Consider the following 26561-nt stretch of genomic DNA (forward strand, 5'->3'; position numbering starts at 1 on the left):
GGGGTAAGGTATGGTGATGGCGGGGAGAGTATAGGGGTGGGCGGAGGAGGATGGGTGTGGGGGAGTGTGGTTGGGTGTGTTTTTGTGGTGGTTTTGTGGATTGGTGTTTTGGTGTGGTGTGGTTTTAGGTGTGGTTAGAGGGGAGGGCGTTGATTGGTGAGGATTTGTGTGTGTGTGTGTGTGTGTGTGTGTGTGTGTGTGTGTGTGTGTTGTGTTGTGTTGTGTTGTGTTCGTCTCCATGTGTCTTTCCTTCACCCCTCCACACGCTGTCTGTGATTATCTAGCTCTTTTTCTTTCCCTCACACACAAACACATGTGCACACACACACACACAGAAACGCACGTAATCACACACACACACACACACACACACACACACACACACCCCAACACAATGTGGAGTGATGGCCTAGAGGTAACGCGTCCGCCTAGGAAGCGAGAGAATCCGAGCGCGCTGGTTCAAATCACGGCTGAGCCGCTGATATTTTCTCCCCCTCCACTAGACCTTGAGTGCTGGTCTGGACACTAGTCATTCGGATGAGACGATAAACCGAGGTCCCGTGTGCAGCATACACTTAGCGCACATAAAAGAACCCACGGCAACAAAAGGGTTGTTCCTGGCAAAATTCTGTAGAAAAATCCACTTCGATAGGAAAAACAAATAAAACTGCACGCAGGAAAAAATATTAAAAAAATGGGTGGCACTGTAGTATAGCGATGCGCTCTCCCTAGGGAGAGCAGCCCGAATTTCACACAGAGAAATCTGTTGTGATAAAAAGAAATACAAATACAAATACACACAAAACACATACACCCCCCCCCCCAAACTCCACACACACAATCTTCCCCCAGTATACCACACACACACACACTCACTCGCAGCTTATGCACACATGCACATCAACCCTTTTGTCTTTCACCGACCTTGAGTGCGCTCACCACACACACACACACACACACACACTCTCACACCTTCCTTCCCCTTCTTCCTCCCCCCCTTCCCCCCATTACACCACAATGAAAAAATACATGTACGTACTCAAATAGCTTTCTTTATTTGAATTTCCATCCATTCGATTCGTCTTCGATTCCACCCTGTGACTATCCCGCTGTTTTCATCCAACTCACCGTACAACTGCCTGTCACCCTGTCTTATGCATCACTTGTTTAAATGATAATTATATTCAAATATGAATATGTATTACTTAATCAATAGTCACTAGTATGAGTGACGAGGGAAATGAATCCCTTGACTGCTGAATACCTGTGAAACGAGATCAGTATGGCATGAGGTTCAAGAGCTACCATTACTTTCTGCGTACTTTTCAAAGATGTCTTTGCTCATTGCTGAACAAAAGTAATACAGTCTGAAGAGGAAGAAGTCCAAGTAAACAGTGGTGGATGACATCCTGACCTGTAAGCTCTGTCTTCTTTCCCACAGAGAGGTCACAGCCCTTCACTGACAAACATACTCGTTAGCAGTAGTGGAGAGAGAGAGAGAGAGAGAGAGAGAGAGAGAGAGAGAGAGAGAGTGTTATGTTTATTGTAAAGAGCTTTGAGCTCCCTTTCAGGGAGGAAAGCGCTCAAGAAGCATCCATTATTATTATTTTTATTATTATTATCATCATCATCATAAATCAAACACAATTTGTCTCACACAGAATAAAGTACAAGATCAGCACTCTATGTTATAAATATATTCACAAATCAGCCCCTTCCTATCTCTGTGGCTGCCTTCACCTCTACACTCCATCTCGCTCACTACCATCAGCTTCGGATCCACTCTGCTTACGCATTCCCAGATTCAAACTCTCGACTGTTGGCCGCCGTTCTTTCTCTGTCTCTGGACCTTGCAATTGGAATGAACTTCCTCTTTCGCTTCGTTAGGTCTCCGCACTCAGCTCTTTCAAGTCCCTCCTTAAATCCCACCTCTTCCCCAAATATCCTCCCTCCCCTGCCTCTTCCTTGTCTTCAGTTTCTCCAGTTTTAGAGTTATGCATGCGTGTGAATGACTGGTGCGAAAGAGCTTTGATTTGTCTATGCACAAGATTCAGTGCTATATAAATACTATTATTATTATAATTATTTACAATTCCTTCCCGCGTACGTACCACAGTCGGCCTCGTCTGAAGAATCGGGACAGTTGGGTTCCCCGTCACACACCTCCTTGGCCGTCAGACACATGTGCATGCACGCGAACTTCTCCTCGCCACACGCTGCACGTGCAACACACAGCACAGGGTCAAGGTCATTGTCCATGTCATGATCCTACCCTTGAATACACACATACACACATACAGGCACGCACGCACGTATGCACGCACGCACACGCACACACACACATACACACGCGCGCGCGCGCGCGCATGCAAGAAAAAGAAGTGGAGCGGATAGAGTTAGAGTTGATAAGGTAGAGACTGCTTAAAGAGCTTTTTTCTTTTTAGATTTGTATTTGATTTAAAGGATGTGGACGAGGGACTGTGACCGGACTAAAGAAGGCAGTGGAATTCAGGTTTGTAAGCTAAAGCACTGAAAAAAAGAAAAAAAGAAAAAAAGCTCTCCCGCCGTTGTATGCTGAATTTGGGGAACGAAAAAATGGTTCTGCCAAGAACAATGCGGAGAGACGTTGAACGGACACTCTTTTTCTTCTCCTCCTACTACTCCTCCTCCATGTGTCGCCCAGTCAGGTCATTCAGGGATATTGTCCTCCCATCTCTTTTTCTTCCTGCCTCTCCTTCCCCTTCATAGCACTGCGCATTGCGAGGGCTGCTTCGGGTGATTGCGATACGTGCCCATGCCGCTTCAGTTTGCGTCTCTTCACAAGTGGTTAGTTAAGAGATCTTCACAGTGTCCGACGGTTTGCCTGACTCTGTTTTTCACTTCTTCATTCGTGAATGTGATCTCTGTAGGAGATGCTTCGAGGAGTATTAGGAAGCATCTCATCTCATTTCTGCATCCTACTCTCCCATATCAGTTGTCACTCACAGTTTCCGAACGGACATACTTTGCTTAAAACGTCAGAAATAATAATAATAATAATAATAATAAGCCCCCGAAAACGGAGTATGGCTGCCTACATGGCGGGGTAAAAACGGTCATACACGTAAAAGCCCACTCGTGTACAAACGGGTGAACGTGGGAGTTGCAGCCCACAAACGACTACTACTACTACTACTACTATCACTACTACTACTACTACTGACATATAAACAGCAACAACAAAAATAGAAATAACAACAACAACAGCAATAATAGTAATGACAGCAACAACAACAACGACACTTACAACAACAACAACAACGATAGCAATAACGATAAGAAGACGACGAAGAAGGAGAATACACTACTCCATCCGGAAGCAGCACACTCACATTTTTTGACCCTGCAGACGACGCCGGCAGCCTCAAAGGCCTGACAGTCGTGCTGTTTCCAGGGGTTGGCTGGGCAGTCCTGCAGGGTGGACTCGGTCCCCTCACACTGGACCTCATCCAGCAGGATGTTGCCCTCCCCCACCCCAAACTCCGCGGATGACGACGCCCGCACCGCGCCCCTGAACACACACACACACACACACACACACATTTAGTATACACGTGCGCGCACATACACATATACACACACGTGCACGTATACGCGCATGCGCGCGCACACAATCACAGACACACACAAGCCCGCGCGTACACACTCATATACAGACACACACACACACATGTGCGTAAGAGAGAGAGAGAGAGAGAGAGAGAGAGAGACAGAGACAGAGAGAGACAGAGACAGAGAGAGACAGACAGACAGACAGACAGACAGACTCGGACAGACAGACAGACAGACAGACACAGAGACAGACACAGACAGACTGAGACTCATTTACACACACACACACGCACGCGCGCGCGCGCACACACACATACACACACACACACATAGAAATATGTGCCTGACTGACTGTCTTTATAGGAAATTCCCGGAAAGAATCATCGTAGCAAGAGTACCATTTTTACCCCTCGTCCCAGAACTAACCTTTTCATGTCCTCTCTCACTTATTCTGGTGGTAAACTGTGGAACGAAATCCCCGAGTATCTTAGAAATAGATCTACTATAGCATCTTTCAAAAAAGCGTATCAAAAATATCTGATGCAACAAATGTAATTAGTACCAGCAAAATCAAAGCATATGATGAGATCCTAGTAAGCCAACGTACTTTGATTAATTGTTCTCCAACAGTGTGTAGGCAAGGAAAATCGGCGAGTGTAAGTATGCGTGTGTATCTCTGTGTACTTGTGTGCTCGAGATTATGTGTATGATGCATATGTGTGCACACACGTGTGTGGGTTTTTGAAGATTTTCATGTGGCAATGTTTTGTATGATTTTCATGTTTCCGTAATTGTAGTCTTTGATTCATCCATTTATGTGACTATTATTATCTATTTGGTTTGTTCTATGTCATTTATTATTCATACTTATTTCATTTATTACAATGTGTGTATGTGTGTGTATGCGTGTGTGAGGGCATGGTGTAAAGAAGCTTCCAGCTTATCCATTTTACCCTCAATAAAACATTTGTCATTGTCATTGTCTCTATCTATTTATCTATCTCTCTTTCAGCCTGCCTGCCTTCCTGTCTGTCTGTCTGTCTGTCTGTCTATCTATCTATCTACCTATCTATCTATATATCTATCTAGATATCTATCTATCTGTCTGTCTCTCTGTGTAGACATACCACTTAATGACCTTTGTCTTCCCTTCTCATCTCTAGACCAACTGCTGTTGCTGCTTCAAATAATACTGCTGCTGTCAGTGTTAGTACTGATGCTGCCGCTGATAGTACTACTGCTGCTGCTACTACTATTTCAACTGCTTCTAGTATTAATAATGCTGCTACTACCACTGCTGCTGCTAGTACTACTACTCTATTACTACTACTGCTGCTACAACTATCACAACTCCTGTCGCTACTCACGGGTATCCCAGCATCTTGCAGACGACGTGAGCGTCGTCGATGCCCCAGTTGTCGTCACACACCGTGCCCCACTCCCCCACGTACAGCACCTCCACCCTCCCCGAGTTCTCCTCTCCCCCCACCAGCCTCACTTTCATCGGGAGTGGGCTGGTGGCTGCCAACGCACACATACACGCACGCAAGCACACACACACACACACACACACACAAACTGGTTACTGCATGGAGCGGGTGCAGGAAAAGTTGATGGTTGGGATAGCGGGGGAACACATTTCATTTCGGCCGAGCAAGAAAATGCAAAACCAAAGCAACCTCCTTCCCCCAAAATAATACCATACAGAGACACACGCGCCTGCATGCACACGCACTGACAAACACCAAACGGGCGTGCGCACGCACGAACAAACACACGTACAAACGAAACGGCCCTTGAGCCCTGTCACAGTTTCTGAAGTACAACGCCTAACCGATTCTCCACGATGCCTCCAGATACAATACTGCCACTGACAATAATAATAATGTGAATGAGAAAAAAAACAAAAAAGAAAGGAAGAAAGAAAAGAAAGAAAAAGAAAAGAAATGGATGAGTGATTGAATGAATAAATAAATAAATTGATAAATAAATAAATAAATAAAACAAAACCAACAAAAAGCTCCCACCAGGCAACCCAACCCCATCCCCCAGGTTCAGTACAAACGCACTCCCAAGGGTACACACGTACCACAGTGAAGTTCGTCCGACATGTCTCCACAGTCGTCCCGCCCATTGCACCTTTTCTCAGCCTCGATGCAGCGGTCGTTCTTACAGCGAAACTTGCCAGTGCAGTTCACTGTGAATCAAATGAAATTAAACAGAATCGAATCAAATCAAACAATAGATGAAAACAAATTAAATAAATGAAATTTAATTTAATAAAATAAAAAAAAGAAAAGAAAAATGAAATATATAAAATATATAGATACAAAAGTGAAGAAAAGGGAAATGAACTGAAACAAAGTAACAACAACAACAACAACAAAAAAGCAAAATAAAATATAATAAGATAAAATCAAATCAACAATCTAAAACAATAGCATTTCTTAGAATTAAGAGTAAGACAAAAAGCCAGCATTCACTATTAAATGACAGAAACATCCCTGAACATAGAACAAATAAATAAACGATGTGGCATGTGCTGCGGTTACAGTTAACACGAGTGGAAGAGTTCAAATAAAGGAAACTCGCCTGTGTCCTTCCAGGATTTCGAATAGCAATAAGACCTCCCGTAATTCAAACTCTTGATGGATGGATTAACTAAGACGTTGTGTGTGTGTGTGTGTGTGTGTGTGTGTGTGTGTGTGTGTGTGTTGTGTCGCATGACGCATGACACATATCATGTCACGACAGACACACACACCCGCCCCCCTCCTCTCACCTGCTTCAGAAGTGATCAGAAAGTAGCTGTGATGCTCAGACGGCAACAGGTGCACTGGTGTTTCATCGGAATCATCCAACAGCTGACACTGCCGTTCATCCTCATTGTACAAGAAAGACACGCACGTGAAGTGCGTACTTTCCAAGCAGTACGTTGCACACTGCAAACATACATGCATATAGACTTTTCACATACAGAAAAAGAACGGACACACACGCACGCACATAACGGCACACGTATACACGGCATACACACACGCACAAGCGCGCGCACACGCATATAACAACAATAAAAACAACACGAACACGCATACAACAACAATAAAAACAACAATACACACAGACCAGCGACAGGACCAGACAGACAGAGAGACTTAGAACGACGTGTGGTGAGAAATGGGAGTGGCGGGGGTGACATAGAGACAGAGAGAGTTAGGACGACGTGGAGTGAGAAACATGTGGGGGGATGGGGGGGGGGGCACATAGAGACATAGAGACTTAGAACGACGTGGGGTGAGAATGGGAGTGGCGGGGGCGACACAGATTAGAGACATGGAGACTTAGAACGACGTGGGGTGAGAAATGGGGGTGGCGAGAGTAGAGACATAGAGACTTAGAACGACGTGGGGTGAGAAATGGGGGTGGCGAGAGTAGAGACATAGAGACTTAGAACGACGTTGGGTGAGAAATGGGAGTGGCGGGGGCGGCACAGAGACAGAGAGGGAGACAGTCAGTCATCCACGAAACAGGGAAAAGCCCAAAACAAAACAACACAGACAGTCACACAGGCAGAAGACACAAACAGAATTACCGTCTCGAGAGGAACATTGAGATAGGTCTGGTTTTTGAGAGCTTGCTCGGGTAGACGATCCCTGTATTCTTCGAACTTCTGACTGTTGTACTCTGCAAGTAATGATACACACAACAAGCTAGCATAATGTCTGGTATCTTGACCACAACACACACACACACACACACACACACACACACACACACGCACACACACTCTCTAAATAAATAAATAGAGTTCATTCGTTCAATCTATCAAATCATTCACACACAAAAAAACTAACATACATACAAAATCATTTTGAACACACGGATGCTCATGCACGCACAGACACACACAGACACACACACACACACACACACACACACACACACACGGGTTCTCAACACAATGAAACGAATCAGAACCCCGCAACCACCCAACCACTACACAATCACTTTCATTGAAACCAGTCCTACACTGCACCGAGGAAGGTACAACTCCCGCGCAGAACTGTGGACCAGACTGGACTGCCCCCATCCCTCTCCCCATCCACCACCCTCTCCCAGGCCCTCCCCATATAAGTACTGAGACGTATACAACACGAAAACGCAGACAGCCAAGACTCCCCCTACCCCCTCAGACCTCCCCCTTCCACCCCCGGAACGCCAGAAGAACGGCCAGGAGTTCACCCCCCTTGGAACTTCACTCCCTTTTTGACAGCCCTTGGAACGCAAGATCGACCCCCCCCCCCTCGCCCCCCCCCCCAACCCGGACAGACATCCAGGACTCGAACAACGAACCCTTCACCGACCCAAGACCCGAGCTCTGAACAACTGGACCTTAAAGGCATCAGACAGCTGGTCGTTACGCTCCCAACTCCTCGACACAGAAAAAGGGGCCGTTGGCATCACAGGTAAAAAAACAACAACAACACAGATTTATGATGGCATTATCGTACTGTGACATGTTTGAAATAAAACACTGTTTAAAACAACACAAGAAATATAATACAGCACAACACAATTATAGCACACGATAGCATAGGACACAACACAATTCAAAACAACAGAACACAACGCATCAGAGCACAACACAATACAACACAGCACAACACAACACTGCGTGTTGCACAACACAACACTGCGCAACACAGAACAACACAACACTGCACAACACAACACAGCGCAACACACCACAAAACAAACATTGCTTGTCGAGTGGGCGCCCGGTGTAGGGAATATGACTCACCACATCCGACTTCGTCCTGACCATCTTCACAGTCCTCCTCTCCATCACACCTATATCGGCCAGGTATGCACCTGTACAATGTTACAACAATCAGCAGGTATGCAGCTGTACAGTGTTACAACAATCAGCAGGTATGCAGCTGTACAGTGTTACAGCAATCAGCAGGTATGCACCTGTTCAATGTTACAGCAATCAGCAGTTATGCACCTGTTCAATGTTACAGCGATCAGCAGGTATGAACCTGTACAATGTTACAGCAATCAGCAGGTATGAACCTGTACAGTGTTACAGCAATCAGCAGGTATGAACCTGTACAATGTTACAGCAATCAGCAGGTACGCACCTGTACAGTGTTACAGCAATCAGCAGTTATGCACCTGTTCAATGTTACAGCAATCAGCAGGTATGCACCTGTACAGTGTTACAGCAATCAGTTTCAGTTTCACTTTCTCAAGGAGGCGTCACTGCGTTCGGACAAATCCATACACGCTACACCACATCTGTTGAGCAGATGCCTGACCAGCAGCATAACCCAACGCGCTTAGTCAGGCCTTGAGTGCATGCTTACATATTTGTGTACCTATGAAAGTGGATTTCATTTTACGTAATTTCGCCAGAGGACAACACTCTCGTTGCCATGATGGGTTCTTTTTCAGTGCGCCAAGTGCCTGCTGCACACGGGACCTCGGTTTATCGTCTCATCCGAAAGACTAGACGCTCAGTTTGATTTTCCAGTCAAACTTAGGAGAAAGGGCGAGAGCGGGATTCGAACCCACACCCTCACGGACTCTCTGTATTGGCAGCTGAGCGTCTTAACCATTCTGCCACCTTCCTCCTACAGCAATCAGCAGGTATGAACCTGTACAGTGTTACAGCAATCAGCAGGTATGAACCTGTTCAATGTTACAGCAATCAGCAGGTATGCACCTGTTCAGTGTTATAGCAATCTGCAGGTATAATCCTGTACAGTATTATAGCAATCAGCAGGTATGCAACTGTACAGTGTTATAGCAATCGGCAGGTATGCACCTGTAGATTTTTATATAGCAATCTGCAGGTGTGCACCTGTACAATGTTACAGCAATCAGCAGGTATGAATCTGTACAGTGTCATAGCAATTAGCAGGTATGCACCTGTTCAATGTTACGGCAATCAGCAGGTACACACACACACACACACACACACACACACACACACACACCCACACCCACACACTTTATCATGTAGAAAAGCATGGAAGATCACTGAATTGTTCAAACATGATAATTTTCTTCAAAATGACAGAAACCGATCAAAATAATTTCATCGGCAATCTATAATTAATCAATTAATTTCATGCCTCATGGAAATGAAGTAATAATAGTGACAACGATGAAAATAGTCATTACAGTAATGATAATGGAAATGACGAAGACGACTGCCAAATCCTGTTTCCTATGTTGTCATCTCCGTAGTACCAGACTGTGAGAATGTTATGAACACCTGAGGATAAAGTGGAGTTGTGGCCTTTGGAAATGAGCCTGCCTGGGAAGTGAAAGAATACGTGGGTGCGGAATCGAACCACACGCTCGCCAGACTTTTCTCCCCCACCATTACACTGTGGTCTGGACGTTAGTCATCTGGGTGAGAAGATAAATCGGGGGAAGAATGCACTCAGCGCACGCAAAAGAACCCACGGCAACAAGCGAGTTGCACACCTGCTCAGCTCGCAACTTAGGGGCAACACTTTGGGGGAGCGGTTAAGGCGACTGCGGCCACTAACCCTGGTTTGGGTGAGCCAGGAAACGAATGACGAGCACCTCATGGCAACTGTCAGTTGTCTACCCAGGTAGGGAGCCAGTTGTGCAAATGAATCTATATTTGCAAAGAGCTTAAAGCTTGGCTTCAGAGCGAGAGCTACACAAGTGTCAACAATTACAATAAAAAAGATGACAATAACGTGAACTCACTGGTTGCCTTTGGCGCAGAAGTATTCATCTCCAGGACAGTTAGGAGTGTCTGTAACTGTAACGAAATGGTTGTGATTCGTCACAGACATTATTTGTCGCACAATACAAGACGCACAATACAGTGCTTGCGACTGACATGATGCAATGACCGAATGATGATGCAGCTCACAAAATGATAGAAAGAAAGATAAATAAATAAATAAATAAATAAATAAATAAATCTATAAAGTAAATGAAATAAATGAAAAGTTTTTTCCTCTCTAGACACACCAACACTAGCACACACACATTCACACACACACATACATACATAGCCTACACACATACATACATACCCCGTACCCCCAAACACACATACCGACAGACACACACAGAGAAACACACACACACACACACACACACACACACACACAGAACACACAGAGACAGACATACACACACACAGACACACATTACACACTCAGAACACTTTCCCCATAATTATAACAATAATAATGATAATTATTCATATAACGCTGAATCTTGTGCAGAGACAAATAAAAGCGTTTTCGCACCAGTCATTCACACGCATGCATAACTCTAAAACGGGAGAAAATGAAGATAAGTAAGAGGCAGGGAGGGTAGGCTACCTTGGGAAGAAGTGGGTTTTAAGGCCAGACTTGACGAAGCGAAAGAGGAAGTTCATTCCAATTGCAAGGTCCAGAGACAGAGAAAGAACGGCGGACAACAGTGGAGTGTTTGAATCTGGGTATGCGTTAACAGAGTGAATCCGAAGCCGATCGTAGAGAGCGAGATGGAGTGTAGAGGTGAAGGCAGCCACAAAGATAGGAAGGGGCAGATTTGTGGATACATTTATAACATAGAGTGCTGATCTTATACTTTATTCTGTGTGAGACAGGAAGCCACTGGAGATGTTGCAAAAGATGAGTGGTGTGCTCAGATCTTTTCTTTCTGAGGACGAGTCAGGCAGCAGAATTTTGAGTGCGCTTAATGGACTGAATGGACGAATAGAGAGTTACAGAAGTCAAGGCGAGTGAGAAGGAGAGAAACGACAAGTCTCGATGTTGCGTCGGTGGACTGATATTTCCGAATGGAACTGATGCGCCGCAAATGACAGTAGCCGGACTGACATGTCTGACTTTTTTTTTTTTTTTTTTTTTTTTTTTGCATGGACAGTGTGTTGTCAAGGACAACGCCGAGGTTCCTGACTGAACTGGAAAGAGGGATGGATGCACTGCAAAGTTTGATTGTGTCAGTTGTGATGGAGGAGAGTTTTTGTTTTGTTCCTATGATCGTTGCTTCAGTTTTGTCAACGTTCAATTGTAACTTATTTCGAGTCATCCAGTTTTGAATGTCCAAGAAGCAGTCAGATGTTTCTTGCAAGAGCGACGACAACTGATTTTTCAGTGGTATCGCTCTTCCGGAGTCGAGTGTCATCAGCATAAGAATGATGACTGGCATTATGGCGGTTGATAATTTTATCTGATCCATTACATCGAATCCACCCTTTCAACTTCGAACACTCACCCCGCCTTTTTTTGTTTTGATTTTTTGGTCCAGTACCAGTACAATACTAGTTATGACTGAGACCTTGTATACAAAAACACATCACTGCCACCGTTTCCTTCATTGCGATTTAGTAAAATCAGTCTTGCTCGTACAGGGAAAAGGAACATTTCAACGTTGCACAAACATGACCTCCACCCTTCGGCTTTTTGTCGTCTGCCTTTCGCGTCACTCCCGGTTTCAGAACTAAAGGAAGGGATGTAACTCTGTGAAACTCTCCCCAAAATGGCGCATGGCAGTCACGCATCTTTGTAAATACTACTTCTACTGCTACTACTACGACTACTATAATAATGATATGATGATAATGAAATTTATAAAGCGCCTTTCAATGTAAAACATGATTGATTCTGCTGTACAATGCAAGTATCAACGTTTAAAACATGCCTTTTGAGCACTAAAATGAAAAACGTACATGCATAATCCTTTACAGTCAGCCAACCAAATATTCAAGCACAATGTACACACACACACACACACACACACACACACACACACACACACACACACACACATATATATATATATATATATATATATATAGAGAGAGAGAGAGAGAGAGTCTTTGAAGATAACACGTAGCGAACTGGATGAGCAACGTTACCACTGGAGGTGGTGGTGGAGAGAGGGCTGGGGGTGGTGGTGGCCGAACACTGGGGTACGGGGCAGAATCCGAACTTGCCCCTGGCCACCCAGCACCATGGCCTGTTCTCCCCGTCAGGGTTCCGGCAGTTATTGTGGTCACCCAGGCCCTGGGAACAGGTAGAGGAGATCATGCATAGTTGGTGGGGTGGTGAGGTGATAAATCTGTCTGTCTGTCTGTCATCGTTGATGGGGTGGTGAAGTGATCAATCTCTCTTGGTCTCTCTCTGTCTCTGTCTGTCTGTCATCGTTGATGGGGTGGTGAAGTGATCAATCTCTCTTGGTCTCTCTCAGTCTCTGTCTGTCTGTCTGTCATCGTTGATGGGGTGGTGAAGTGATCAATCTCTCTTGGTCTCTCTCTGTCTCTGTCTGTCTCTCATCGTTGATGGGGTGGTGAGGTGATCAATCTCTCTTGGTCTCTCTCTGTCTGTCTGTCTGTCTCTCATCGTTGATGGGGTGGTGAAGTGATCAATCTCTCTTGGTCTCTCTCTGTCTCTGTCTGTCTGTCTGTCATCATTGATGGAGTGGTGAAGTGATCAATCTCTCTTGGTCTCTCTCTGTCTGTCTGTCTCTCATCGTTGATGGGGTGGTGAGGTGATCAATCTCTCTTGGTCTCTCTCTGTCTCTGTCTGTCTGTCTCTCATCGTTGATGTGGTGGTGAGGTGATCAATCTCTCTTGGTCTCTCTCTGTCTCTGTCTCTGTCTGTCTGTCATCGTTGGTAGGGTGGTGAAGTGACCAGTCACTCTTGGTCTCTCTCTGTCTTTCTCTGTCTCTGTCTCTGTCTGTCTGTCATCGTTGGTAGGGTGGTGAAGTGACCAGTCTCTCTTGGTCTCTCTCTGTCTCTGTCTGTCTGTCAAGATCGTAACAAACAAGTGGCATATAATCTGTTTTGCGAGGCTCAAATTGAGAGCACTTAGAATGCCAACAGAAGATGGTTCGATTCAGACGTAGCAACATCCCCTTGCCCAATGTGTGGCGAAAACCCAGAAGATGAAAACCATTTCATATTTAACTGCAAAAGATGACGAAGAATTGCGAAAAAACTGTACCCTTTTCAATACAGCTCCAGTGCAGAGAAAAGATTTGTTCGGCATACTGATGACAGAAAATGAAGATATGATACTCTCACTAGCAAAATATGTATCCGTGGCAGTAAATATACGTAAAAAGTCTACTATAGGTCCAAATACTCATTAATCAATTAAAACCTTAGAATGAGGGCGAAAAAAAAGTCATAGAGAAAAAGGAAGGGTTTGGATGGTCAATTTCAACAATGTTCCTTCATGATAAATTCGTATTGATATGACACGTTTCGGTGTTACATGCCTAAATAATCATTATATGTTTTATATTTATTTTGTTATGTGTTCGTATTGATATGTGACTCGATGGCACATGCTTAAATAATCATTATACGAATTATATGTACTTTGTTTCCTGTGTACTGTTCAAACCTTGGAGACGAACGACTGGGGGGAAAAAAAGGCACAGTACCCGCCTGCCACATGGACCTTTTAATAAGCAAATGACACAGTACCAAAGTGCCGCTTATCCCTTAGTAGTTTAGCTTACTTTATGTTTTTCCTTTCTGTTCCATTTTATTTGTTTTGCACCATTTTTCTTCTGGTTTGTACCTACTGTGTTACTAGAGCTTTACAGCTAATGACATTTTAAGCATTTCAGTGTTCAGTGTTTCAGTTCTGTCTGTCTGTCTGTCTCTGTCTGTCTGTCTGTCTGTTATCGATTGTGGGGTGGTGAAGTGATCAGTCTCTCTTGGTCTCTGTCTGTCTGTCTGTTACCGTTGGTGGGGTGGTGAAGTGATTATCTCTCTTGGGCTCTGTCTGTCTGTCTGTCTGTCTGTCTGTTACCGTTAGTGGGGTGGTGAAGTGGTTATCTCTCTTGGTCTCTGTCTGTCTGTCTGTGTCTGTTTGTCTGTCTCTCTCTGTCATCGTTGGTGGGGTGGTGAAGTGATTATCTCTTTTATTCTCTCTGTGTCTCTGTCTGTCTTTTTGTCTGTCTATCTCTATCATCGTTGGTTGGGTGGTGAAGAGATTATCTATCTTGGTCACTCTCTGTCTCTCTCAATCTGTCTGTCTGTCTGTGTCTGTCTGTCTCTCTCTGTCATCGTTGGTGGGGTGGTGAAGTGATTATCTCTCTCGGTCTCTCTTTGTCTCTGTCTGTCTGCCTCTGTCTGTCTCTGTCTGTCTGTCTGTCATCATTGATGGGGTGGTGAAGTGATCAATCTCTCTTGGTCACTCTCTGTGTCTCTGTCTGTCTGTTTGTTTGTCTATCTCTGTCATCGTTGGTTGGGTGGTGAAGAGATTATCTCTCTTGGTCACTCTGTCTCTCTCAGTCTGTCTGTCTGTCTGTGTCTGTCTGTCTCTCTCTGTCATCGTTGGTTGGGTGGTGAAGAGATTATCTCTCTTGGTCACTCTGTCTCTCTCAGTCTGTCTGTCTGTCTGTGTCTGTCTGTCTCTCTCTGTCATCTTTGGTGGGGTGGTGAAGTGATCAATTTCTCTTGGTCTCTCTCTGTCTCTGTCTGTCCTTTTGTCTGTGTCTGTCTGTCTGTCTCTGTCATCGTTGGTGGGGTGGTGAGGTGATTATCTCTCTCGGTCTCTCTCTGTCTCTGTCTGTCTGTCTGTCTGTCTCTGTCATCATTGATGGGGTGGTGAGGTGATCAATCTCTCTTGGTCTCTCTCTGTCTCTGTTTGTCTGTCTGTCTGTCATCGTTGGTGGGGTGGTGAAGTGATTATTTCTCTTGGTCTCTCTCCGTCTCTGTCTGTCTCTGTCTGTCTGTCTGTCTCTGTCATCATTTGTGGGGTGGTGAAGTGATCAATCTTTATTGGTCTCTCTCTGTCTCTGTCTGTCTGTCTCTGTCTGTCTGTCTGTCTATCTGTCTCTCTCTGTCATCGTTGGTGGGGTGGTGAAGTGATTATCTCTCTTGGTCTCTTTCCGTCTCTGTCTGTCTGTCTCTCTGTCTGTCTGTGTCTGTCTGTCTCTGTCATCGTTGGTGGGGTGGTGAAGTGATCAATCTCTCTTGGTCTCCCTCTGTCTCTCTGCGTCTGTCCGTCTGTCTGGCTGTCTGTTTGCCTCTCTCCCTCTGTTTCTCAGTCTGTCTCTCCCTATCGCGTCGTTGGTGGGGTGGTGAAGTGGTGAATCTCTCTCTCTCTCTCTCTCTCTCTGCCCCTCAACCCCACCCCCTCTCTCTCTCCTTCTCTCTCAGTGCATCAGTTTTCATATTTTGTTATGTTTCTGACATGTACAACCCTTCCCCACCCTGCCCCCTTGTGCAACATTGGGTCTGACCACAATTAATCATTTTGTTCATTCGTTAGTTCTCTCTCTCTCTCTATTTTCTTTTAACATCTCACATCAAGGACGAAAGAGAGAGAGAGAGAGAGAGAGAGAGAGAGAGAGATGGAGAAACATTAGATTAGATAGCTAGACAGACAGATTGGTAGACAGATAGATAGAAAGTAACAGCAAGAAAAATAAACAGATAGACAAACAGCCAGCCAGACACCCCCTCTCACCTTGCCCGGATGGGTGCGGTCGCTGAGACCAGCCGTGTGCCAGCTGATGCAGGGTGTACCAATATCCGTGTGGGCCATCATTCCCCGGTAGTCCTCCCCGATACCCGTGTAGCACTCTGGCCCACACACAGCGTACTTATAACTCATAAAGACAGCAGTATAACACATCTGTCCATTGTCGGTTGTATGTCAAAGCGAAACTGACATAAACAACAATGAAAATATACGACATTATTGATAAAATTAGACAGATAAATCTCCCCATTTTCAAACACGCTCTCCTACCCGCTTTCAACAAATGACAAAGGTTTAAACCTGATTCCGGATTCTTGCTGTTACTTTGGAATGAACTGATTTCGATGATCTGCAAATTTCCATAATAACACAAAACTCGTCTGCAATGATACCCATATCAATATGGTTTTCCCCTCGGGAACCGAGGGTGACGATGCGTTGTGTCATCATCAACAGACATTATCGGAGGACACACATGGTGCTTCGTGGCCCAAAGACCGTAGCACACAAGCGGTTTCAGGTGGGGCATAGAAGCCATCAAGCAGGGCAGGGACAGACGCAGCAGAGTCGCCGATCTCGAGCAGCTGTAAGGCGATGGTTTCGGTCTTCCTCAAATGTCCTCACTGCATTGTTTGTAAGGACACGGCAGCTGCTTCTATCAGCATCAGCAGTCTCTGACTGACTGATTTAACAATAATGCCCATAACTATAATTCTTCCCAGTGAGAAGGCGCCACCTCAGAATCACGGTTTGAGTTAAACACGAAGTTTCGGGGCGCCCTCTAGTACGTTTGAACTCCGATTAGGATAGAATAGAATAGGATAGAATATGTCTTTATTACCAAGTGTACCAGGGTCACAAGGAATATTGGGGAGGATAATACACAACAAGGTACGAACATAAATCGAAAATCATACACAAACACAGACACAGTAGAAATTAGGATACATACAAGTGCATATCAATCTAAAAACTTGTGCATACTCACACATACACGTACTGCACACACACACACACACACACACTCTCTCACTCTCTCTCACACACACACTCTCTCTCACTCTCACTCTCACTATCTCACACACACACACACACACGTTTGAACAGAAGCCGCATATTACATACATGTGGATGGGGTTGATGACTAGATCTTCAAGTAGACGGCTGTTGGTTGCACAATTCTATTTATCATACTGGATTTGTATTAAACTTCAACTTCCATGTAAATCTCGTTGAATCAGTCAATTATAACAACTACGATAAATACGTGATTGACACACTACCACCAGCAGCGTTTCGACCCCTATTATTATTATAATCATTATCATTATCAGTATTAGTATTAGTATTACCAGTAATAGTAAAAGTAGTAGTAGTAGTAGTAGTAGTAGTAGTAGTAGTAGTAGAAGTGATATGGATAATCATGAATCGCATATCCTCGGTCAGAGACCAAGCTAAAACCACTTTACAAACAGGAGTCATTTACACAATAGGCTGCCTACGTGGATAAAGCCCAGTGAGAGCTGTTTTTTTGGCGCTTTTCATTCGTTTCGTATGTCATTCAGTCTGGCTTCAGTCAGTCACACACACACACACACACACACACACACACACGCACAAATAAACACACACAAACACCTTCCCCCCTCCCACCCCCCACACACGTCCCCCGAACCCCCCCCCACACACACACACACATCTCTCTCCCCCTCCCGTCCCCTCCAGACACACGCACACCTCTCTCCCCCCCCCCCCCTCCTGTTCCCTCCACACACGCCCCCCCCCTTCTATCTCCCCCCACCCTCCCGTCCCCTCCACACACACACGTGCATCATCACGGACTCCACCACCTTGAGGCTGTGGCTGTGCCGGAGTCTCACAGATGAAGCTGATGGTGTCCCTCTTCCTCCGGCAGCGCACGGCCCTCCAGTAGAAGTAGTCCACAGACACCTGGGTGCCGTTGGGCAACGGGAAGCGGTCCGTCAGCACCAGGCACGTGTGGCCCTTCTTCACCGTCGGCTCTCGCTTCTCGCCACCCTCACCCCAACCTGCACCCCCCCGGGAGAAAAATTAAAAGACAGGTGATGTGTGAGAATGTGTGTGCGAAGAGGTTAAAACAATGAATGTTTGGAGAGAGAGAGAGAGAGAGAGAGAGAGTGTGTGTGTTTGTGTGTGCGTTTGTGTGTGTGTGTGTGTGTGTGTGTTTGTGTGTTTGTGTGTGTGTGTGTGTGTGTGTGCACGCGTGTGTTTATATAATGAATTTGCACCACGGTATGTTTTTAATCCACCATCAAAATCAATCTGTCATTTTATTGATTATTTCTGTCTTTACATTCTAACTTGAGATATATCACCTGTAATGTGTGGACTGAATGTGTGAAACACTGTATGCAATACTTTTGCGTTCGCAGTCTTCGTAAAATATTTGATATCGTTCTTTATTTATTTTCTTTGCAATCATGTTTCTTTGTTGAGTACTCATCTATATTGTGGATCTGCAGCTGGACGAATTTGAGCTGACAAGGTCTTTCTTATCTTTATTTATCTGGGTTATACTGTAGCCCCCCCTCCCCCCCCCCCCCCCCCCCCACACACACACATCACTCTTACCGGGAAACCATTTGGACGCCACCACCGACGAGCGCACCCTGCGCATGCGCCGCTTGGCCGATCGCGGCTTCCGGCTCCGGGGTCGTCGTTTGTCTCCCTTGGACCGTTTTTTGCCTTTCTTGCCCTTGCCTTTCTTTCCTTTCCCTCTGCGTTTGCCTTTCCGTTTCGACTTGGATCTCTTTGGGGTTCTGGCCACGTTTTTCGACCAGCGCCACGCCTTTTTACTCAGCCTTCCCGAGGTGTACCACACATGCTCTGCACAGACAGAAAGAGAGAGCGCAATAGCCGAGTAGTTAAAGCGTTGGACTGAGGGTCTCGGGTTTGAATCTCGGTAACAGCGCCTGGTGAGTAAAGGTGGAGATTTTTCCGATCTCCCAGGTAAACATGTGCAGACCTGCCAGTGCCTGAACCCCATTCGTGTGCATACGCACGCAGAAGATCAAATACGCATGTTAAAGATCCTGTAATCCATGTCATCGTTCAGTGCGTTGTGGAGACACGAAAATAGCCAGCGTGCATCAGCCATCAGTCATAAGCAAATCAATGTTGGTCGTGTGACGGAAAGATGATGAATAAGAAAATAACCTTGAACTTGAAAACTTCAGGTGCTTGAGACCTCATCGTCCGAGGCAGGTTCACCGTCAAGTCTCGTAGCCAAACACTTCCATGCGCTGTGGATCAAATACGCACGTCAAAGATCCTGTAACCCATATAAGTGTTCGGCGGGTTATGGAGACACAAAAATACCCAGCATGCATGAACCACGACAGAGTCATCGGCAAGTGGATGTTGGTCGTGTAACGGAAAGAAAGAAAGAAGAACTCCAGTTGTATAGGAACCTACTGCTTATCGTGGCAAAATGGGTCGTTCAGTGTTGGTAGGAGAACCCGGTCAAGACTGGACTTGAAGGACTTCACAGGTGGCGCTGCAACCACCTAATGTGGGAGGTTGATCCAGAAGCTGTTGACTCTTTCCGTGAAGCAGTTGCCTCGAACTTGCTGACTACAGTATCCCTTGGAGAGCTTTAAGCCCCTAGTGTCTCTGCCGTCAAGTAACTGGAATTTGGGGGTTCCCCACCCAGTAGATGTAATGCACGTATTTGTACAGGGTCTGTCAAGTCGCCACGGGCCCGTCGGTTTTCAAGACTAACAGAAGGCGGAGAGCAGCCAAACGCTCTGGGGAGGGGTTATTCTTGAGAGAGGACAGAAGTTTCGCTCAACGTTCTACACCTCGGCACTCAAGGTGTTATGGTGTTGCTGCCAAGGCTGAAGGTCTCTCGAAAAGTGAAGAATTTTGTCTTGACTTGTCTTGCCTGAAGACCAGCGTGCTGGGTTTATGTGTAGGTCTGGCATGTGCTCCCTCCGTCGCTGCTTGTCAAGGATGGATCAGTTCAGACGCTCTGACACCTCCTTACAAACTAACACTGAAACTTGTCTTGCCTTGCATTGAGTCATAAGTCTGAAGTTCTGTCTTTCCTGTACTATCTTTTCAAGTCGACCACAACCACGCCCAACACACACACACACACACACCACCACCAACACCATCAACAACAACTCACACACACACACACGCGCGCGCGCACGCACGAACGCACGCACGCACGCACGCACACACACACACGCACACTCAAACACACACCACCACCACCGCCACCACCACCAGCGACAACAACACCGCCACAACCACCACAACCACCAACACCACCACAACCACCACCAACACCACCACTAACACCACCACCACCACCACAACCACCACCACCACCACCAACACCACCACAACCACCACCAACACCACCACCAACACCACCAACACCATCACAACCACCACCACCACCACCAACACCACCACAACCACCACCAACACCACCACAACAACAACACTCACCATCCTTGCTGGCAGTGAGGGAGATGAGGTTGGACAGGAAGTGGTTCTCCTGTTCAGTCTCCACGCTGACCAGACTGGCGTTCAGGGACAGACACTTGGCGTGGGCCGAATTGAAGTGGTCCGCTCCCCCGAAGAACTTGTAGCACGAGTCCCCGCCTCCCACCCACCCCTCCGCGCAGCCTGATAGGGGGGCACACGATCATAGCACTCAGTATATATTTGTATTTGTATTTGTATTTGACGGGCGCAACAGCCGAGTGGTTAAATCGTTGGACTTTCAATCTGGGGGGCCCAGGTTCGAATCTCGGTAATGGCGCCTGGTGGGTAAAGGGTGAAGATTTTTCCGATCTCCAAGGTCAACATAATTATTATGTGCAGACCTGCTGGTGCCTGAACCCCCTTCGTGTGTATACGCAAGCAGAAGATCAAATACACACGTTAAAGATCCTGTAATCCATGTCAGCGTTCGGTGTGTTCGGTAGGTTATGGAAACAAGAACATACCCTGCATGCACACCCCCGAAAACGGAGTATGGCTGCCTACATGGCGGGGTAAAAAAACGGTCATACACGTAAAGGCCCACTCGTGTACATACGAGTGAACGTGGGAGTTGCAGCCCACGAACAAAGAAGAAGAAGAATTAGCATTTGTATTACTCTCTTTGTCACAACAGATTTCTCTGAGTAAGATTTGGGCTGCTCTACCCAGGGAGAGCGCGTCGCTTCACTGAAAGCGTCACCCATTTTTTCCTTTTTTTTCTGCCACCAATTTCATTTGTTTTCCTATCGTAGTGGATTTTTCTACAGAAATTTGTCAGGGACTACCCTTCTGTTGCCGTGGACACTTTTACGTGCGCTAAATGCATGCTGCACACAGGACCTCGGTTTATCGTCTCATCCGAATGACTAGTGTCCAGACCACCACTCAAGGTCTAGAGTGTAGGTGGGGAGAGGGGGGGGGGGTATTGGCGACAGCGTTTTTTCATGCAAAATGTGCACAATAGTGGAGGGTTGGCCTGGTAGTAACGCGTCCGCCTAGAAAGCGAGAGGATCTGAGCGCACTGGTTCGAATCCCACAATCGGCCAGTATTTTCTCCCCCACTAGACCTTAAGTGGTGGTCTGGACGCATGTAAAAGAACCCATGGCAACAAAAGATTTGTCCCTGGCAAAACCCTGTAGACAAATTCACTTTTATAGGAAAACAAAACAAAATTGCAGTCAGAAAAAATACAAGAAATTGTTGGCGCTGTCAGTGTAGTGACACACTCTCCCTGAGAGAAATCCGTTGTGACAAAAGAGTAATATAATGGAAAACAACTGCACTGCACGGTGCAAAAATCGATTTGCAAAACACACATACCTACAAACAAAATAATGCAGATATGTAAAAATGAATAAATTGTATTATGGTGCGCTATCCCCCGACCTGACACCCTCACTCCGCCCCCATCCCTTCCTCCCCTTCCTGGCCTGCCCGCTCTTCCTATTTCAGTTTCGGTTTCTAAAGGAGTCACTGCGTTCTGGTAGACCCATAACATAGACTCCACCACTGCTTGGAAGATGCCTGACATGCCTTGAGTGCATGCACATGTTTTGTGTACCTATTAGAGTGGACTTCGTCTACAAAAGTTTGCCATAGAACAACCCTTTTGTCGCCATGGGTTCTTTTTCAGTGCGCTAAATGCGTGCTGCACACGGGACCTCGGTTTGTCGTCTCATCCGAATGACTAGTCGCTCAGTTTGATTTTCACATCAAACTTGGAAGAAAGGCTGAGAGAGGGAAAGGTTGAACCCAGACCCTCACGGAGTCTGTATTGGCAGACGAGGGTCTTAACCATTCTACCACCTTCCTCTTTCCCCACTCTTCCTTGGCAGTCCACAATTCCTTCCAGCTAACAAAAACAGCAAATTAGAAACGATATGAACAACGACAACAACAGCACAGCAACATGTGCAGTAGGTATAGGTATACCAGCAAAAACTTCAAAAAGAATTTAAAGTATCTTCGAATGGCAGGCCAAGGGCCATGCTGCTTGCTGCTTGGTCAGTAAAACAAAAGAACAATAACAAAACGCATAGGTGAGACAAAAAACCAGAGAAACTACAAAAAACAACAACAACAACAACAGTAATACCAATAACATCAAAGCAGCTGATACCACTACTAATATTCTTTCTTTTTGAGAATTTCCAGTAAAAAGAAAAGACAACTATTAAGTTTATAATACCGACAAATGGAGAACGTCTGTATAAGCAAGGAGGAAGGTGGCAGAATGGTTAAGACGCTCAGCTGCCAATACAGAGAGTCCGTGAGGGTGTGGGTTCGAATCCCGCTCTCGCCCTTTCTCCTAAGTTTGACTGGAAAATCAAACTGAGCGTCTAGTCTTTCGGATGAGACGATAAACCGAGGTCCCGTGTGCAGCACGCACTTGGCGCACTGAAAAAGAACCCATGGCAACGAGAGTGTTGTCCTCTGGCGAAATTACGTAAAATGAAATCCACTTTCATAGGTACACAAATATGTAAGCATGCACTCAAGGCCTGACTAAGCGCGTTGGGTTATGCTGCTGGTCAGGCATCTGCTCAACAGATGTGGTGTAGCGTGTATGGATTTGTCCGAACGCAGTGACGCCTCCTTGAGAAAGTGAAACTGAAACTGAAACTGTATAAAAAACAAAACAAAACAAAACAACAACAACAAAAAAAACAAAACAAAACAAAAAAAACAATAAAAAAACAACAACCGCCCATCTTCGCTTCTCCTGCTGAACAACGCTCATAAAGTTTCACTGGTCTTGCCTTTACTTCTGCTGTCATTTTCACTCATCACGGTCCTTCCATGGTCCCAAAGGTTGGCACTTCAAATCCAAGTGAGACTAATTTCACAACCTACATTATTTTTACAGACGGTCTCCATTTAGCCTATCTGTACCTGTGGTCAATGGTTTCTCCACTGCAATAGGAAGCTATTTATTGCTTAGTCTTTCGTCTAGAACTATGACTCTGGAACTAAGAGGCACGATTGCACTGGCTCTTAGTGTTTCAGCTTTAGGGGCTAGTTGGCCTTTGGGGCCCATCCCAACGCCGACTGCGGGTATGGAACTTGGGCAAGACACTCTTCAGTACAATAAAATTCTATCCCATACAGTTGGGACAGCAGTTAGCCCCTCTGCTGTCCTGATAGTCTAGGTGGGACAGAACTGTCTGTCGTAATCACATACCTGTGTTGGGACGACAGACGACGGATGCTGCTTCGTTCACTGAGCAGTCGTGTCTGTCCGCATACCGACAGCGCTGAAGGCTGCTCTCGATGCCGTTACACTCTACGTCATCCATGATGATGTCACTGTCGCTCCAACGGTTCAGGTCCACGCCGTAATGAGCCTCGCCCGGGGAACCCTGGGCGCCTCTGGGAAAAGTTATAAAGGTAAAAGTAAAAACTGATTTATCTTCATCTTTAGGTACCTCTGATTTTACTCCACCTTTTATCATTTTTAACTTCGTTTTAAAGATCCAGCAGTCACTTTTTTTTTTCTTTTTTTTTTCATTTTTAAAAAGGTTAAGGTCTCGTACAGCCTTCTGCGGCATTCCAGGCAGTGATTTTGTATCCATTGTGTCTAGCGCTCGGCACAGGAAAGCGGGGCCCAATCCTATCCTTTCGCCGTTATAACCTTCCCCAAGTACCCATTCACACCTGGGTGGAGTGAAGAAAATCGGAGTGCAGTGTCTTTCCCAAGGGCACACTACCATGTCGAAACGGTGCCTTGAAGCCAGGTCGCTGGTGAACACGGGTTCAGAAGTACAACCCCTCATTCTGCCACGGCGTTGTTTTGAGACTGTGGTGAACTTTTATTCATGCGTTTGTTTCTTTATCTTTTTCTTGGATACACATATTTTGATAGCTTTTTGTTCTTTGATTCTTTCTTACGTTATTCCTCGTTTGAGATTAATGTGCATTTATAGTACTGCACAGTAACAGTCTGAGAAATATTCATTTGGTATTTCATTCAGAATACGCTGATGCAGTCAGTAAAATCATTAAGTTCTAGTGTGTGTGAGGGGGGGTGGGGGGGGGGGGGGGTGCACACATGTGAGAACGTGCGTGCTTGCGTGTTTGTATGTATGTGCTAACTTGCGTGAATGTGTGTGTGTGAGTGGGGGTGCGGGGGTGGGGGGGTGGGGCGGTATCTCTCTCTCTCGGTCTCTCTTGAAACTTACTCCAAAGAAGCATCAAGAGTATCCATGTTTGTTTAGCTTATCTTCATTGATGACATCGTCTGAGGATGGTATTATTTGTAACTTGGCATGGTATCTATACAGAGCTTTTAAGTATCTTTTAACTTGGCATGATATCTGTATAGAGCTTTTTAAGTAGTTTGTAACTTAGCATGGTATGTGTATAGAGCTTTTTAAGTAGTTTGTAACTTGGCATGGTATCTATATAGAGCTTTTAAGTAGTTTAACTTGGCATGATATCTGCATAGAGCTTTTAAGTATTTTGTAACTTGGCATGCGTTCTGTATAGGGCTTTTAAGTATTTTGTAACTTGGCATACCTACATAGGGCTTTTAAGTATTTTGTAACTTGGCATACCTACATAGGGCTTTTAAGTATTTTGTAACTTGGCATGGTATCATGGGAGGGGGGGAGGGGGGGGAGTCGTCAGTGCTCACCGTCTGAAGCCTAGCTGTCGGCAGACCACGTTGGCATCACGGATGTCCCAGGCATCGTCACACACCAGGCCCCAGCGGTTGGCTCGGTACACCTCCACTATGCCAGCGTTCATGAAGCCCCTCCGCAGCCCCCTCAGTCTGCAGAACCATCAGCGATCCATTGGGTGTTCAGTCTACGTACGTGTGGTTTGTGTCTTCAGCAATCCATTGTGCTCTGAGAGTGTTCAGTCTGCGTGTGGTTCGTGTCTACAGCAATCCATTGTGCTCTGAAGGTGTTCAGTCTACGTACGTGTGGTTTGTGTCTACAGCAATCCATTGTGCTCTGAAGGTGTTCAGTCTGCGTGTGGTTCGTGTCTACAGCAATCCATTGTGCTCTGAAGGTGTTCAGTCTGCGTGTGGTTCGTGTCTACAGCAATCCATTGTGCTCTGAGAGTGTTCAGTCTGTGTGTGGTTTGTGTCTACAGCAATCCATTGTGCTCTGAAGGTGTTCAGTCTACGTACGTGTGGTTTGTGTCTACAGCAATCCATTGTGCTCTGAGGGTGTTCAGTCTGCGTGTGGTTCGTGTCTACAGCAATCCATTGTGCTCTGAAGGTGTTCAGTCTGCGTGTGGTTCGTGTCTACAGCAATCCATTGTGCTCTGAGGGTGTTCTGTCTGCGTGTGGTTTGTGTCTACAGCAATCCATTGTGCTCTGAGGGTGTTCTGTCTGCGTGTGGTTTGTGTCTACAGCAATCCATTGTGCTCTGAGGGTGTTCTGTCTGCGTGTGGTTTGTGTCTACAGCAATCCATTGTGCTCTGAAGGTGTTCAGTCTGCGTGTGGTTCGTGTCTACAGCAATCCATTGTGCTCTGAGGGTGTTCTGTCTGCGTGTGGTTTGTGTCTACAGCAATCCATTGTGCTCTGAGGGTGTTCTGTCTGCGTGTGGTTTGTGTCTACAGTTTTAGTGTTAAGTCTTTTGGTGTGTGTGTGTGGGGGGGGGGGGGATTATGTTTTGTTATTGTTGTTGTTGTTGTTTCTTATCCAATGATAAAAAAAAAGAATTGTGGTAATATATCAACTGTTACTGCTGCTACAACAACAACAACAACTACTACTACTACCACCACCACCTATGAAGAAATAACGGATTTTGAATGTTGTCTTTCTCAACACACATAAACACAAGCGCGCACATGTACACACACACACACACACACACACACACACACGCACGCACGCACACACGCACACACACACACACACAAACAGGGCAACTGAGTACACGGGCGAACTGGATCATCAATTTGGTGATA

At 45.8% G+C, this 26561-nt stretch overlaps 2 protein-coding genes across 2 annotated transcripts in view; both read right to left on the reverse strand.

Annotated features, from left to right (window-relative positions):
• LOC143280846 (neurotrypsin-like) overlaps positions 1 to 26561 on the reverse strand; it is a 55544-nt gene that overhangs the window by 18384 nt on the left and 10599 nt on the right. The window contains exons 6-20 of the mRNA XM_076585568.1: positions 25272 to 25409; positions 23820 to 24007; positions 20599 to 20778; positions 18709 to 18963; positions 17949 to 18146; positions 16084 to 16199; positions 12512 to 12659; positions 10342 to 10396; positions 8393 to 8463; positions 7184 to 7275; positions 6374 to 6533; positions 5681 to 5788; positions 4959 to 5112; positions 3372 to 3550; positions 2112 to 2216 (exon numbers count right to left, since the gene is read on the reverse strand). Coding sequence (XP_076441683.1) covers positions 2112 to 2216; positions 3372 to 3550; positions 4959 to 5112; positions 5681 to 5788; positions 6374 to 6533; positions 7184 to 7275; positions 8393 to 8463; positions 10342 to 10396; positions 12512 to 12659; positions 16084 to 16199; positions 17949 to 18146; positions 18709 to 18963; positions 20599 to 20778; positions 23820 to 24007; positions 25272 to 25409 — 2147 coding nt within the window. The remainder of the gene's footprint in view (positions 1 to 2111; positions 2217 to 3371; positions 3551 to 4958; positions 5113 to 5680; positions 5789 to 6373; positions 6534 to 7183; positions 7276 to 8392; positions 8464 to 10341; positions 10397 to 12511; positions 12660 to 16083; positions 16200 to 17948; positions 18147 to 18708; positions 18964 to 20598; positions 20779 to 23819; positions 24008 to 25271; positions 25410 to 26561) is intronic.
• LOC143280855 (cytochrome c oxidase assembly protein COX18, mitochondrial-like) overlaps positions 9112 to 26561 on the reverse strand; it is a 44361-nt gene continuing 26911 nt past the window's right edge. The window contains exon 7 of the transcript XR_013055064.1: positions 9112 to 9220. The gene's annotated coding sequence lies outside the window, so the exon portion shown is untranslated. The remainder of the gene's footprint in view (positions 9221 to 26561) is intronic.

This window comes from Babylonia areolata, chromosome 1, assembly GCF_041734735.1.
Source record: "Babylonia areolata isolate BAREFJ2019XMU chromosome 1, ASM4173473v1, whole genome shotgun sequence".
NCBI classification, from domain to species: Eukaryota; Metazoa; Mollusca; class Gastropoda; order Neogastropoda; family Buccinidae; genus Babylonia; species Babylonia areolata.